The sequence below is a fragment of the Heterodontus francisci genome, unplaced genomic scaffold (assembly GCF_036365525.1).
Source record: "Heterodontus francisci isolate sHetFra1 unplaced genomic scaffold, sHetFra1.hap1 HAP1_SCAFFOLD_1519, whole genome shotgun sequence".
Taxonomy (NCBI): Eukaryota; Metazoa; Chordata; class Chondrichthyes; order Heterodontiformes; family Heterodontidae; genus Heterodontus; species Heterodontus francisci.
This window is the reverse complement of record NW_027141846.1, coordinates 14,633-26,955: the sequence shown is the minus strand read 5'-3', so window position 1 is coordinate 26,955 and position 12,323 is coordinate 14,633. Positions and strand designations below refer to the sequence as shown.

Below are 12,323 nucleotides of genomic sequence, written 5' to 3'. Positions count from 1 at the left end.
AGGGTATATGACACTATGTATATTACAGGAAGAGTATATTATACTGAGTGTATATTATAGGATGGATATATTACACTGTGTGCACGTTACAGGAAGAGTATATTCCACTGAGCCTAAAGCACAGGAAGGGTGGGATTTTATAGGTGTTTTCCTTAGAGCCACGTAAGGCTATTGAGACAGGTAGCTGAGATTCTAACAGGGACAGAAACTCAGTGTGGGAAAAATTTGCGGTTCGATTCAGGGTCCCAAGACAGATGGCGGGGTTCCTTTGTGGCCCGATGCTGCTGCCCCTCTTGGTTGCCTTTTACCTGTGTTACCTGCTGCTGGGAGCGGTGATCGTATCTCTGGTGGAGCGGCCCCATGAACGCAGACTGCGGGAGGAGTTGCGAGACTTGAAGTCCCGGCTTCTCAACACCAGCTCCTGCTTGGCCGAGGCCGACCTGGAACACTTCTTGGAGCGGGCACTAACAGCCGACCGATACGGTGTCTCCATCCTGAACAACACTTCTCACAAAACCAACTGGGACTTCCCGTCTGCTTTCTTTTTCGCGAGCACCTTGATCACTACAGTGGGTGAGTGTTAAAAAGTTTATTTTATATGTGTAAAGTTTCGAAATATTTCACAAAGTTTTGTTTTTCAATATCTGAAAAAGTTTTTCAAAAGTTTTTTCAACATTTGGAAACACATTTTAAACCTATTTTCAATATTCGAAAACTTTATTAAAAGTTATCAATGATTGAAAAATGTTTTCTTAGGTTTTTCGATATTTGAAAACGTTTTGACGTTTTTCAACCTATTTGCAATATCCGAAAAAGTTTATTAAAAATTGTCAATATCTGAAAAAGTTTTTTTTAGAAGTTTTTCAGCATTTGAAAAAAAATTAAAGCTACTTTCAATATCTGAAAAAGTTTATTAAAAGTTGTCAATGTTTGAAAAAGTTTTTCGATTTGAAAAAGTTTTAAAACCTATTTTCAGTATTTGAAAAAGTTTAATAAAAGTTTTTCAATATTTTTAAAATACTTTATAAAAAGATTTTCAACATTTGGAAAAACAGTTCTTAAAAGTTTTCTTAAACTTTTTACATAGGTTTGAACAGTATATTTCTTCCTTTCAACAACTGGGAGATGAGGAGACTTTTTTTTAACAAACAGGTGATTGTTATGATCTGGAAAGCGCTGCCTGAAAGGGCGGTGGAAGCAGATTCAATCGTAACTTTCAAAAGGGAATCGTATGGAAAAGGAAACATTTTGTAGGGCCATGGGGAATGAGCTTGGGGTAATAGGACTCTTTGGATAGCTCTTCCAAAGAGCCGACATGGACATGATGGGCTGAATGGCCTCTACCTGTACTATATGATTCTATGCCTTAAAACAGAAAAAAAGACTTGCATTTATATAGCGCCCTTCACTGCTTCAGGATGTTCCAATGTGCTTTACAGCCAATGAAATACTTTTTGAAGTGTAGTCCCTGTTATAGTGTAGGAAACACAGCAGCCAATTTGCGCACAGCAAGCTCCCACAAACAGCAATGGGATGAAAACCAGATAATTTTTTTTAGTGATGTTTGTTGAGTGATAAATATTGTTTAGGAAATAGGGGTGAACTCTCCTGCTCTTTTCAAATTTTGAATATTGTGCATCCCCCTGAGAGGGCAGATGGGGCATTGGTTAACCACCTTCAAACAGAAGACGGCACCTCTGACAGTGCAGCACTCCCTCAGTACTGGCACTGGGTGCGTCGGTCCGGATTATGTGCACAAATCTCTGGTTTGGGACCTTAAGACTGAGTGACCATTTTTAGCCACCAGTGCACTATTGACACAGACCAACATCACCTACTTTCCAACCCAAATCTGTCCAGTCTTTCCTGATAGCTGGGATCAGTCTCCTGGCTCTTCCCCGCACTGCCTCCAGCTCTGAAACATGCTCTCCCTGTGTCTCAACAACCAGTCCTCATACCTTACCTTGAGTTGCCAGCTCTGGCTGGATATATTCCTGGATGCATCATCACATGATCTCTTGCCTCCAACCGTCCTGTCCCTCGCACTCCCACCATTGGTCGCCCGAAGCATCCATCCTCGCAGAGCCCCACCCTGCCTCGGCCAATTGGAAAGCGAGCAGACTCTTCCTTACCTGATTGGATGATTCTTGACTGGCAGTCAAACAGCCTTTTCCATCCCATCACCAACAATTTTATAACTGCACAGTGGCGTAGTGGTTAGCACCGCAGCCTCACAGCTCCAGGGACCCGTGTTCAATTCTGGGTACTGCCTGTGCGGAGTTTGCAAGTTCTCCCTGTGACCGCGTGGGTTTCCGTCGGCTGCTCCGGTTTCCTCCCACAGCCAAAGACTTACAGGTGATAGGTAAATTGGTCATTGTAAATTGCCCCTAGTGTAGGTAGGTGCTAGGGTATATGGGATTACTGTAGGGTTAGTATAAATGGGTGGTTGTTGGTCGACACAGACTCGGTGGGCTGAAGGGCCTGTAACTCTAAAATAAATAATAAAGGATGTGTTTAAAGAAAATTATTTAATGTGCCAAAGATCATTCTCCAGGGTTTTGTTCACAGCAGTGACCTGGGGGTGAATCTTCAATTACTGGAGACTCCAGGGCAACCCTACCCTTGCCCAAGTGGCCATATTGCTTGTGTGAGTCTAGATGGGGGGAATTCAGCACTGTTGGACCGGGATGGAGATAGGTGCAAGCATCATAGCTGGAGCCTGATCTAGTCCTCCGTTTCCGTTCACATTTAACAACAAGAGTTAGTAGTTGGTAACCGGACTCAGCACTACCAGCTCAGCTGATCTTTGACTCCGAGCAAATGGAAACCTCTGGGATCTGCACCGTGTAACGCTGATGACACTCCCAGAGGAACTCCAGGTTGGTCTTGTGCAGGGAGCAAATGAGGAGCTGAGACCTGAGGAGTCACGGAGGACTTTATGAACTGATTTTCGTACCCATCTCACTCCCCACCCACCCCGATTTATGTTATTTTTTTAGAGAGATCTGTGCAATACTTCATCCAGGTGGAACATTCCGGAAGAGCAAGCTACCTTAGATGAACACTTGTATACAATCCCAAACGGTGTCAGATTGCTTCCTGGGGAGGGGTGAGGTGGGGAGTGGGGGGATGGGAGGGGAGTGGAGAAACGGAGAGAGGAAGGGGAGAGCCAAAACGTACAAGGCTACGGGCCAAATGCTGGAAGATGGGATTAGAATAGATAGATGCTTGATGGCCGGCACAAACATGATGGGCTGAAGGGCCTGTTTCTGTGCTGTGCTGTGTGACTCTCTAAGAGTGGAGGGTTAACGGGGGGGGGGAGGGGTAGGGGTTGTTACAGCACAGAAGGAGGCCATTCGGCCCATCATGTCTGCACCAGCTCTTTGAGCAATTCACCTAGTGCCATTCGGTTGTGTGTTGCTTAGACGTCAGGAGTCCAAGACAAGAGTGGAGGAATCCTGATAAAGAATGGCCTGCATTTCTAAACCTTTTTCACAAGCTCGGGACATCCCAAAGCACTTTACAGCCAATCAACTACTTTTTTTGAAGCATAGGCACTGTTGTAATGTAGGGAACATGGCAGCCAATTTACGCACAGCAAGATCCCAACAGCAGCAATGAGATAATGACCAGATCATCTGTTTTTTGTGATGTTGATTGAGGGATAAATATTGACCAGGACACTGGAGAGAACTCCCCTGCTCCTCTTCAAAATAGTGCCTTGGGATCTTTTGCATCCACCTGAGAGGACAGACAGGGCCTCGGTTTAGTGTCTCATGCAAAAGACGGCACCTCTGACAGTGCAGCTCTCCATCAGTACTGCACTGGGAGTGTTAGCCTGGATTCTGGGCTCAAGTCCAATGCTGGGTAATTGTGCTCGTGTGTAGCTGCAGTAGTTGTTGGCCGTGGGTATTGAGCTGTTTGTTTTTCTTTTGAATGTGTCTGGCCTGCAGGGCAGCTGCTGGGTGGGAACATTCTGCTGTATTACCTTGCCTTTGTGCACTTTCTGGAATTACCACATGTCTGAGTGCTGACACCAAACAGCTGAACTGGCAAAGAGCCTGTCAGCACATTCCCGGCCTCACTGAGGGTGAATGGAGAAGAACAGGACTCCTTTTGAGCGTCACAGACAATGGGGGCCAAGAGCCCAGAAATGTGTTGGAGTCTGAAGGCCTTTAAGGGTAATCTTTAGTTACAACGGGATTGGAGTATAAGAGTTAAGAAGTCTTACTACAGTTATGCAGGACATTGGTGAGGCTACGCCAGGAGTACTGTGTACAGTTTTGGTCTCCTTGCCAAAGGAGGGACATACTTGCCTTGGAGGGAGTGCAATGAAAGTTCACTAGACTGATTCCTGAGATGAGGGGATTGTCCTCTGAGGAGAGCGGGTCTATATTCCCTAGAGTTTATAAGAATGAGAGATGATCTCATTGAAACGTATAAAATTCTTAAGGGTTTGACAGGGTAGATGCTGGGCTTGGGAATCTAGAACACAGGGGCCGCAGTCTCAGAATAAGGGGTCGGAATTTAGGACTGAGATGAGGAGAAATTACTTTACTCAGAGGGTTGTGAATCTTTAGAATTCTCTGCCTCAGGGAGTTATGGATGCTCAGTCGTTGTGTACATTCAAGACTGAGGTTGATAGATCTTTGGGTACTAAGGGATTGGAGGGATATGGGGATAGTGCGGGAAGGTGGAGTTGAGGTGGGAGATCAGCCATGATCTTGCTCAAAGGGCTAAATGGTCTAACTCCAGCTCCTATATCTCAGGTTCCTTGGCCCTGCTTCCACCGACGCCAGAGAAAAGTATTAGGGACGTTAAAAAAAATTGTTTGTTTCATTTTCTTTGAACATTTTTATCTATTAGTTCTAAAATATTGGAGATGGAGCCAAAAAAAGGCTGCTTTGACTGACAGTCGGGCATCGTCCAATCAGGTAAAAGAGTCTGTTTGCCTTCCAGTTGGTGTGGGAGGGCGGTGCCTAGTGATGATGGGCATTTCAAGTAACCAATAGAGGGCACGTGGAGAATGAGGCCTGATGATGATGGACATGTCGGATGACCAATGGTGAGATGGGGTTGTTGGAGGTGGGAGGATCATGTGACAATACCTGGAGGAATATGTCCAACCAGTGTTGGCAACCCTACTGTGATCTTGTCGTCTGACCATCCTCTTGAAGAACCATTTATCCCCGTTTCAGTGTGGTCCAACAAAGGCTGGTGTATTCCCTGAGCGGCCATTCTTTGTGTCTAAACCTTGGCAGTCAGTGCCAGTGGGTTATTTGGTCATGGGAGGCATCACATCTGCGGCAGCTTCTCTTGGCTGACGCTCCGGTGCAGTACTGAGGGAGTGCTGCATTGTCGGAGGTGTTGTCTTTCGGATGAGATGTTAAACTGAGGCCTCATCTGCCCTCTCAAATGGGTACAAAAGATCCTGAAACACTGTTCCAAAGAAGAGCAGGGGAGTTCTCCCCTGTGTCCAGCCCAATATTTATCCCCCAACCATCAACACTGAAAAACAGACGATCTGGTCATTATCACATTGCTGTTTGTGGGAGCTTGCTGTGGGCAAATTGGCTGCTGTATTGCCTACATCACAGCAGTGACTACACTTCAAAAGTACTTCATTGACTACAAAGAGCTTTGGGATGTCCTGAGGTTGTGAAAGGGGCTGTAGAAATGCAAGTTCTTAGTTTTTCTATATTTTTATGACTTTAAATGCAAATTTCTGCTCTGCAGGTTATGGTCACACAACTCCTCTCTCCAATGGGGGGAAAGCTTTCTCCATTTTCTTCGCTTCCCTGGGTGTCCCTCTGACGATGCTGGTTCTCACGGTGATTGCCCAGCGACTGATGGTCTTCCTGACGTACCGCCCCATCCGTTTGTGCCAGGCGAGGCTAGGCTACACCAAGCAGCAGGTGACCAGGGTGCATTTCCTCCTCCTGCTCCTGCTGGCGCTGGTCAGCTTCTTCCTCATCCCCTCTGCCATCTTCAGCGCCATTGAGAGGAACTGGTCCTTCCTTGACGCCTTCTATTTCTGCTTCATCTCCCTCACCACCATCGGCCTGGGTGACTATGTTCCCGGAGAGCAGACCAACCAGAAACTGCGCCCACTCTACAAGATGTCGGTTGCCTGTAAGTAATGGCTCATCACCAGGATTGTAAGAGCTTTTACAAGTACATAAAAAGGAGGAGAGTAGCTAAAGTAAACATTGGTCCTTTAGATGCAGAGACTGGAGAAATTATCACGGGGAATGAGGACATGGCAGAGACATTGAACAAATATTTTTTGTCTATCTCTGCAGGAGAAGACACAAGTTACATACCAGAAATCAAGGGTAACCAAGGGGCGAATAAGAGGGAGGCAATTCAGGTAATTGATATCAGCAGAGAAAAGTACTGGAAAAACTTAGGGGACTAACATCTGACAAATCCCTAGAAACTGCTGGCCCACATCTAAAAGAGGTAGCTGCAGAGATAGTGGATGCGCTGGTTATGATTTTCCAGAATTCCCTAGATTCAAGAATAGTCCCAACGGATTGGAAGTTATCAAATGTAACAAGAAAAGAGGGAGAGAGAAAAAACAGGGAACTACAGGCATGTTAGTCTAACATCATTCTTTCAGAAAGTGCTGGAATCTATTATTGAAGAAGTCTTAATCATGCAATTAGAAAACCATCGTATGATCAGGCAAAGTCAGCATGGTTTTATGAAAGGGAAATCGTGTTTGACAAACCTATTAGAGTTTTTTGCGGATGTAACTGGTAGGGTGGATAAAGGGGAACCAGTAGATGTAGTATACCTGGATTTCCGAAAGGCATTCAATAAAGTGCCACACAAAAGTTTAATACACAAGATAAGGGCTCATGGAGTTGGGGGTGATATATCAGCATGGACAGAGGATTGGTTAACAGACAGGAAGCAAAGAGTAGGGATAAATGGGGCATTTTCAAGTTGGCAGACAGTGAATAGTGGAGTGCCGCAAGGATCAGTGCTGGGGCTTCAGCTATTTACACTCTATATTAATGACTTGGACGAAGAGACAGAGAGTAATGTATCGAAGTTTGCTGATGATATAAAGTTGGTAGAAATGCAAGCTGTGAGGAGGACACAGAGAAACTGCAAAGAGATATAGACAGGTTAAGTGAGTGGGCAACAAGGTGGCAAATGGAGTATAATGTGAGGAAGTGTGAGGTTATTCACTTTGATACTCAGAACAGAGAAGTAAAATATTTTTTAAAAGGCGTGAAATTTCTAAATGTTGATGTTCAAAGAGACTTGGGTGTAGTTGCACAAGGAACACAGAAAGTTAGCATGCAGGTACAGCAAGCAACTAGGAAGGCAAATGGCATGTTGGCCTTTATTACAAGGGGATTGGAGTACAGGAATAAAGAGGTCTTGCTACAATTGTACAGGGCTATGGTGAGACCGCATCTGAAGTACTGTGTACAGCTTTGGTCTCCATATTTAGGGAAGGATATACTTGCCTTGGAGACAGTACAGCAAAGGTTCATTAGATTGGTCCCTGGGCTGAGAGAGTTGTCCTATATGTAAAGTGGATCTTTATTCTATGGAGTTTAGAAGAATGAGAGGTGATCTCATTGAAACATACAAGTTTCTGAAGGGATGAAAACAAAAAGAGCTGGAAATGCTCAGCTGGTCCGGCACCATCTGTGGAGAGAGAAGCAAAGTCAACGTTTCAGGTCTGTGACCTTTCATCAGAGACCTGAAACGTTAACTCTGCTTCTGTCTCCACAGATGTTGCCAGACCTGCTCAGTACTTCCAGCACTTTTTGTTTTTATTTTGGATATCCAGCATCTGCAGTATTTTGCTTTTATATAGGTTTCTGACACTGAGAGGTTGTTCCCCCCGCCCCTAGCTGGGGAATCTAAAACACGGGGGCACAGTCTCAGGATAAGGGGCTGAACATTTAGGACTGAGATGAGGAGAAATTACTTCACTCAGAAGGTTGTGAATCTTTGTAATTCTCTACCCCAGAGAGTGTGGATCCTCCATCATTGAATATATTTAAAGCTGAGATAGATAGAATTTTGGTCTCTCAGGGAATTGAGGGATATGGGGAATGGGTGGGAAAGTGCAATTGAATGGTCAAACAGGCTCAAAGACCCAAATGGTCTGTTCCTGCTCCCATTTCTTATGTTACCCTCAGTTACAACTTTCAGATGGGATCTCTCTCTCTCTCTCTCCCCTCCCCCTCTGTGTGTGTGTGTGTGTGTGTTTCTCCCTCTCTTTACCCCTCTCCCGCTCCCCTTTCTCTCTCCCTTTATCCCCTCACAACCCCTTTCTCTCCCCCTATCTTTCTCCTGTCCTCTCTTTACCCTTCTCTCACTCTCATTCTCCCTCTCACAGCCCCTCTCTGACTACCCTTTCTCTTCCCCTCTCCTGTTTATGCCCCCCGACAGTGCAGTGCTGCTAACTCGCTAACACTGGGAGTCTCTGAAGTGGGACCTTAATCAAGAAACTTCTGACTTAGAGTCGAGGGTGTGACCCACTGAACCGAGGCAGGGAAGCGAGAGAGGGGGAGAGAGAGTGAAGGAAGGGGGAAAGAGAGAGAAAGGGAGTGAGGGTGGAGAAAGAGAGAGTGAGTGAGGGATAGTGAGGTGAGGAGACAGAGAGAGGGGAAAGAAGGAGGAAAGAGAGAAGAAAGAGCAAGAGAGGGGGAGAGTGAGAGAGAGAGAAGGGATAGTGAGAGAGAGGACCTGTGAGAGAGGGAGAGAATGGGAGAAAGAGAGGGGGAGAGGGAAGGGGGGAGGGAGAGAGGGTAGAGGCAGAGAGAGAGAGAGAGGGGTTAGCAGGAGTAAGTTGAGAGGGGGCTCATGTGGAGCATAAACATTGGGATAGACCTGTATCATTCAATATCATTGGGTTTTCTGAAATGTTGGTGACTGGTGCTTGAGTCTGAGAATAATGTGATGTTTCTATCTCTTGCAGTCTACCTACTGTGTGGCCTCATTGTGATGCTGCTCCTCATCCAGACCTTCCACAAGGCAGTGGGTTTACACGGTCTTACCCACATCTTTAACCTTCCTCTGGCCGAGGACGAGGAGGAGGAGGAAGAGGAGATGGTCTTGCACCCCTCCCCTCAGAGCAATGGACTGAAAGGCGACCAGCAACCCCGAGGCCACCCTGATCCCCCTACCTACGAGTCCATTTTGCCTTCCGTTAACCGGTGACAGAGTGAGGAGTCGGGGGCATCTCCCTCCAATGGCGGAGCCAGCAAATGGGGTTGAGGGGGGACAGGGGTTAAGGGTCAGGGGTGGAGGTTTGGGGGGAAACCCCCTTCATTTCACTCCCAGGAACCTCCATTCCCCCATCGACCTCCACTAACAGCCTGCAATTTCTGGCAAGGCCTTTGATCTGGGCTCTGCCGGCATTGCCCAGTTCCCCTTCCTGCCAAGTTGGCACCTAGAGTTTGGAATTCCCCCACCTGGCCCCGCATCTTTCAATATCTTGAAAATGGTTGGATTGCAATGGCGAAATGCCGTCGGCGTTCCGAATTCTGGGCTTTTATATTTAATTACTGCTTAAAAACCGGCTGAGGGAACCTGTTAGCGTTGGGGGCAAAGTGCCCTCCTGGTGTGGCACGGAGCCACTCAGAACAGGAAAAGAGCAACCTCCATCGCTGGCCTGTGCCCAGTTCGCTGCTGTCCGCTTGCGTAGCAGAGCTGCTGCACTTGGCGTGAGAACCCTTGGGACATGACCCTGGCTCAAAGGTTTGGCTGTTGGGAAAGGCAGTGATGCCCCCTGTAGTCCAATAGCCTGTCCAACTTCGTCACCTCCATGCCCTATCCATTGCCAAGACTTCCTCTTTTCAACTGTGGACTATTTCCCACTTCCATACTCATGCCGCTAAAACTCATATCTCTGAAGTTTCTCATGTCTGAGTCTCCCATTCTCCATCGTTCCAACTCCAAGCTCTGCTTCACTCAGTGCCCTCCGCCCATCACCCTCATTCTCGCAGGGGCCCCCCCCCCCATCCCCACCCCCACCCCGTTCCGAAACTATTGTTACAAACCCACGTCTTCAAATCCCTCTCCGGCCTTCCTCCATCCACTCTGTGCAACCTGTCTGCTGTGACTTGGTGGTAGCATTCTCTCCTCCAAGTCAGATGGTTGTGGGTTAAAGACCCGTTCCAGAGGAGCTGGGGAGTTCTCCCTGGTGCCCTGCCCAGTATTTATCCCTCAACCAACACCAAAACCTTTCCTTCCTTTCTTCCCTACCCTCCAATCCACTTGGCCCAATATCTGGAATTCCCTTCCTAAACCTCTCCCTTTCTCTCCATTTAAGGGCCATCTCAAAACCTATGTTTTTCAACCAAGCTTTCTGTTCCTCCCCCCCCCCCCCACCCCACCCCCCTCCTAACCTCACTCCCTCCATCACCCTTTATTCACTTGCCTGTCTTATTTCCATTTGCAAGGCGCCTTGGGGCAGTCGACACTTAGACTGATACCCACTTGTCCCATTGTGCTCGGTGCGCTGGTGTTAGTGCCTGGGCTCACCATGGTGGTGGGATGACATATCAGAGGATGACTGGCATCCTTGCAACTGTACCAACCCCCCCCACTCACCACCCCCCACCACACTCGACACCCTCAGGAGAGGAGGTAAAAAGTGGAGAGGGCGAACAGTAGTGATGATGCTGCCTATAGCTGCACTCACTGAAGCTGGAACTCTGCCGCTGGGTGTAAGCTGAGTTTGCCAACTCTGATTGGCCACATTCCCACTCGGTCAAACAACCATTTTTCTCCATCACCCACCAACCATTAAATGAAGAAGTCTTTTAATTTTGGGTAAATTCTCCCATGATTTTTCACACTGGCATCGGCTTGCAGCAACGTTTATACTTTAATCCCTGAAGATTCCAGAACATTTGTGGAGGGCTGCCTACCCTAGGAGACTGCATTTTGGCAACCGGTTGTATTTCTGACTGATTTATTGCTGTGTTACTCCTGATGTCAAGGTGACCCTCATGCCCTGAGGAACAATTTATTTTCAGTGACTGACTGATTATGCCAGTACAATTTGAACAATGACTCATGGGGTGCACGTGGGTTCATACGCACAGATACAAGAGGCGTCATTATCGTCAATCCTCTTAATGTCTCTCCAACATCCAGCCCCAGGGATTTTAGCTGTCTGACCAGTCTTGCAATGTGGCTGGGGGCAAAGTAAGAACTAGTGTGGTTCGAACTTTTAAAAGACTGCTAGGAGTCAGAACAGCAACTAAAGGTAAACCAGGAAACTGTAACGCACACATGAATGCTGTTCACTGGCATTTATTGCCCATCCCGAGTTGCCCCTTGAGAAGGTGGCGGTTGGGGCTGCCTTTTTGACTGCCTGAAGTCAGTGTGGTGAGGGTGCTCCCACAGTGCTGGCCAGGAGGGAATCCCAGGACTTTGGCCCAGCGACAGCGAAGTAATGGCCGATTATATATGTCCAAGTCAGGACGGTGTGTGACTTTGAGGCGATGCTGTTCTCACGAATCTTGACCTTCTACGTGGTGGACGTGGCCCTATGTTAGTGCAAAACTGTCTCGAGTGAAATTGCCAATTATGTCTTGCATGAAGGCTCTGGCCCCAGTTCTACTTGAATCGGTACAAGTCCATTTATGGAAGTACCTTATAGCCAGTGCACCTTTCATCCTATATGTCAGCAACTCACCAAGGATTCTTTGACGGCACCTTCCAAGCATTGAAACATAGAAAATAGGAGCAGGAGTAGGCCATTCGGCCCTTCGGGCCTGCTCTGCCATTCAAAAAAGATCATGGCTGATCGTCTAATTCAGTACCTTGTTCCCGCTTTCTTCTCATATCCCTTGATCCCTTCACCATCTAGACAGACAAGGGCAGCAGACCCCTGGGAACACCACCACCTCCAAGTTCCCCTCCAAGCCACACACACCATCCTGACCTGGACAGCACAGTGGGATTACCTTCACCCCATGGATTTCAATTTAACAAGGAGGCCCAATACCACTTTCTCGAGAGGCAGCTCAGGATGGTGTCAGCGATGCATATATTTCAAGAATGACTTAAATTAAAAGTTTGCCATGGAATTGAATCCACTTCCTAGGGGACCAAAGTCAGCCTCTAATGCAAGGCAAGAACCAGTCTCCCCAGTCAGACACACTTCACTACAACAGCTGACTCCAGAATAAGCTACCACTTTGATGACATTTTAAACTCAATGAGATGAAGTTACGCTCCATTAAATACCTCAGCATCAAGTCACAGTATTCCAGTTTTCAACGGGTTACTGTGTGGTGCGCCACTGAGCTACATACACTAGGAAGGCCTCACTATAG

At 47.1% G+C, this 12,323-nt stretch overlaps 1 protein-coding gene across 1 annotated transcript; it reads left to right on the top strand.

Annotated features, from left to right (window-relative positions):
• Positions 1 to 167: 167 nt before the first annotated feature.
• Positions 168 to 9,238, top strand: kcnk6 (potassium channel, subfamily K, member 6). The gene is made up of 3 exons (XM_068027809.1): positions 168 to 573; positions 5,737 to 6,132; positions 8,951 to 9,238. Exons 1-3 carry the CDS (start codon positions 255 to 257, stop codon positions 9,190 to 9,192), a joined length of 957 nt encoding a protein of 318 aa, XP_067883910.1. The 5' UTR covers positions 168 to 254; the 3' UTR covers positions 9,193 to 9,238.
• The last annotated feature ends 3,085 nt before the right edge of the window (positions 9,239 to 12,323 follow it).

What these genes read in the sequence shown, in the direction of transcription:
- kcnk6 (XM_068027809.1), top strand. Translation starts at nt 255, where the DNA reads ATGGCGGGGTTCCTTTGTGGCCCGATGCTGCTGCCCCTCTTGGTTGCC. An exon ending in CACCTTGATCACTACAGTGG is followed by an intron (nt 574 to 5,736) that starts GTGAGTGTTAAA and finishes TCTGCTCTGCAG; the next exon opens with GTTATGGTCACACAACTCCT. An exon ending in CTACAAGATGTCGGTTGCCT is followed by an intron (nt 6,133 to 8,950) that starts GTAAGTAATGGC and finishes TATCTCTTGCAG; the next exon opens with TCTACCTACTGTGTGGCCTC.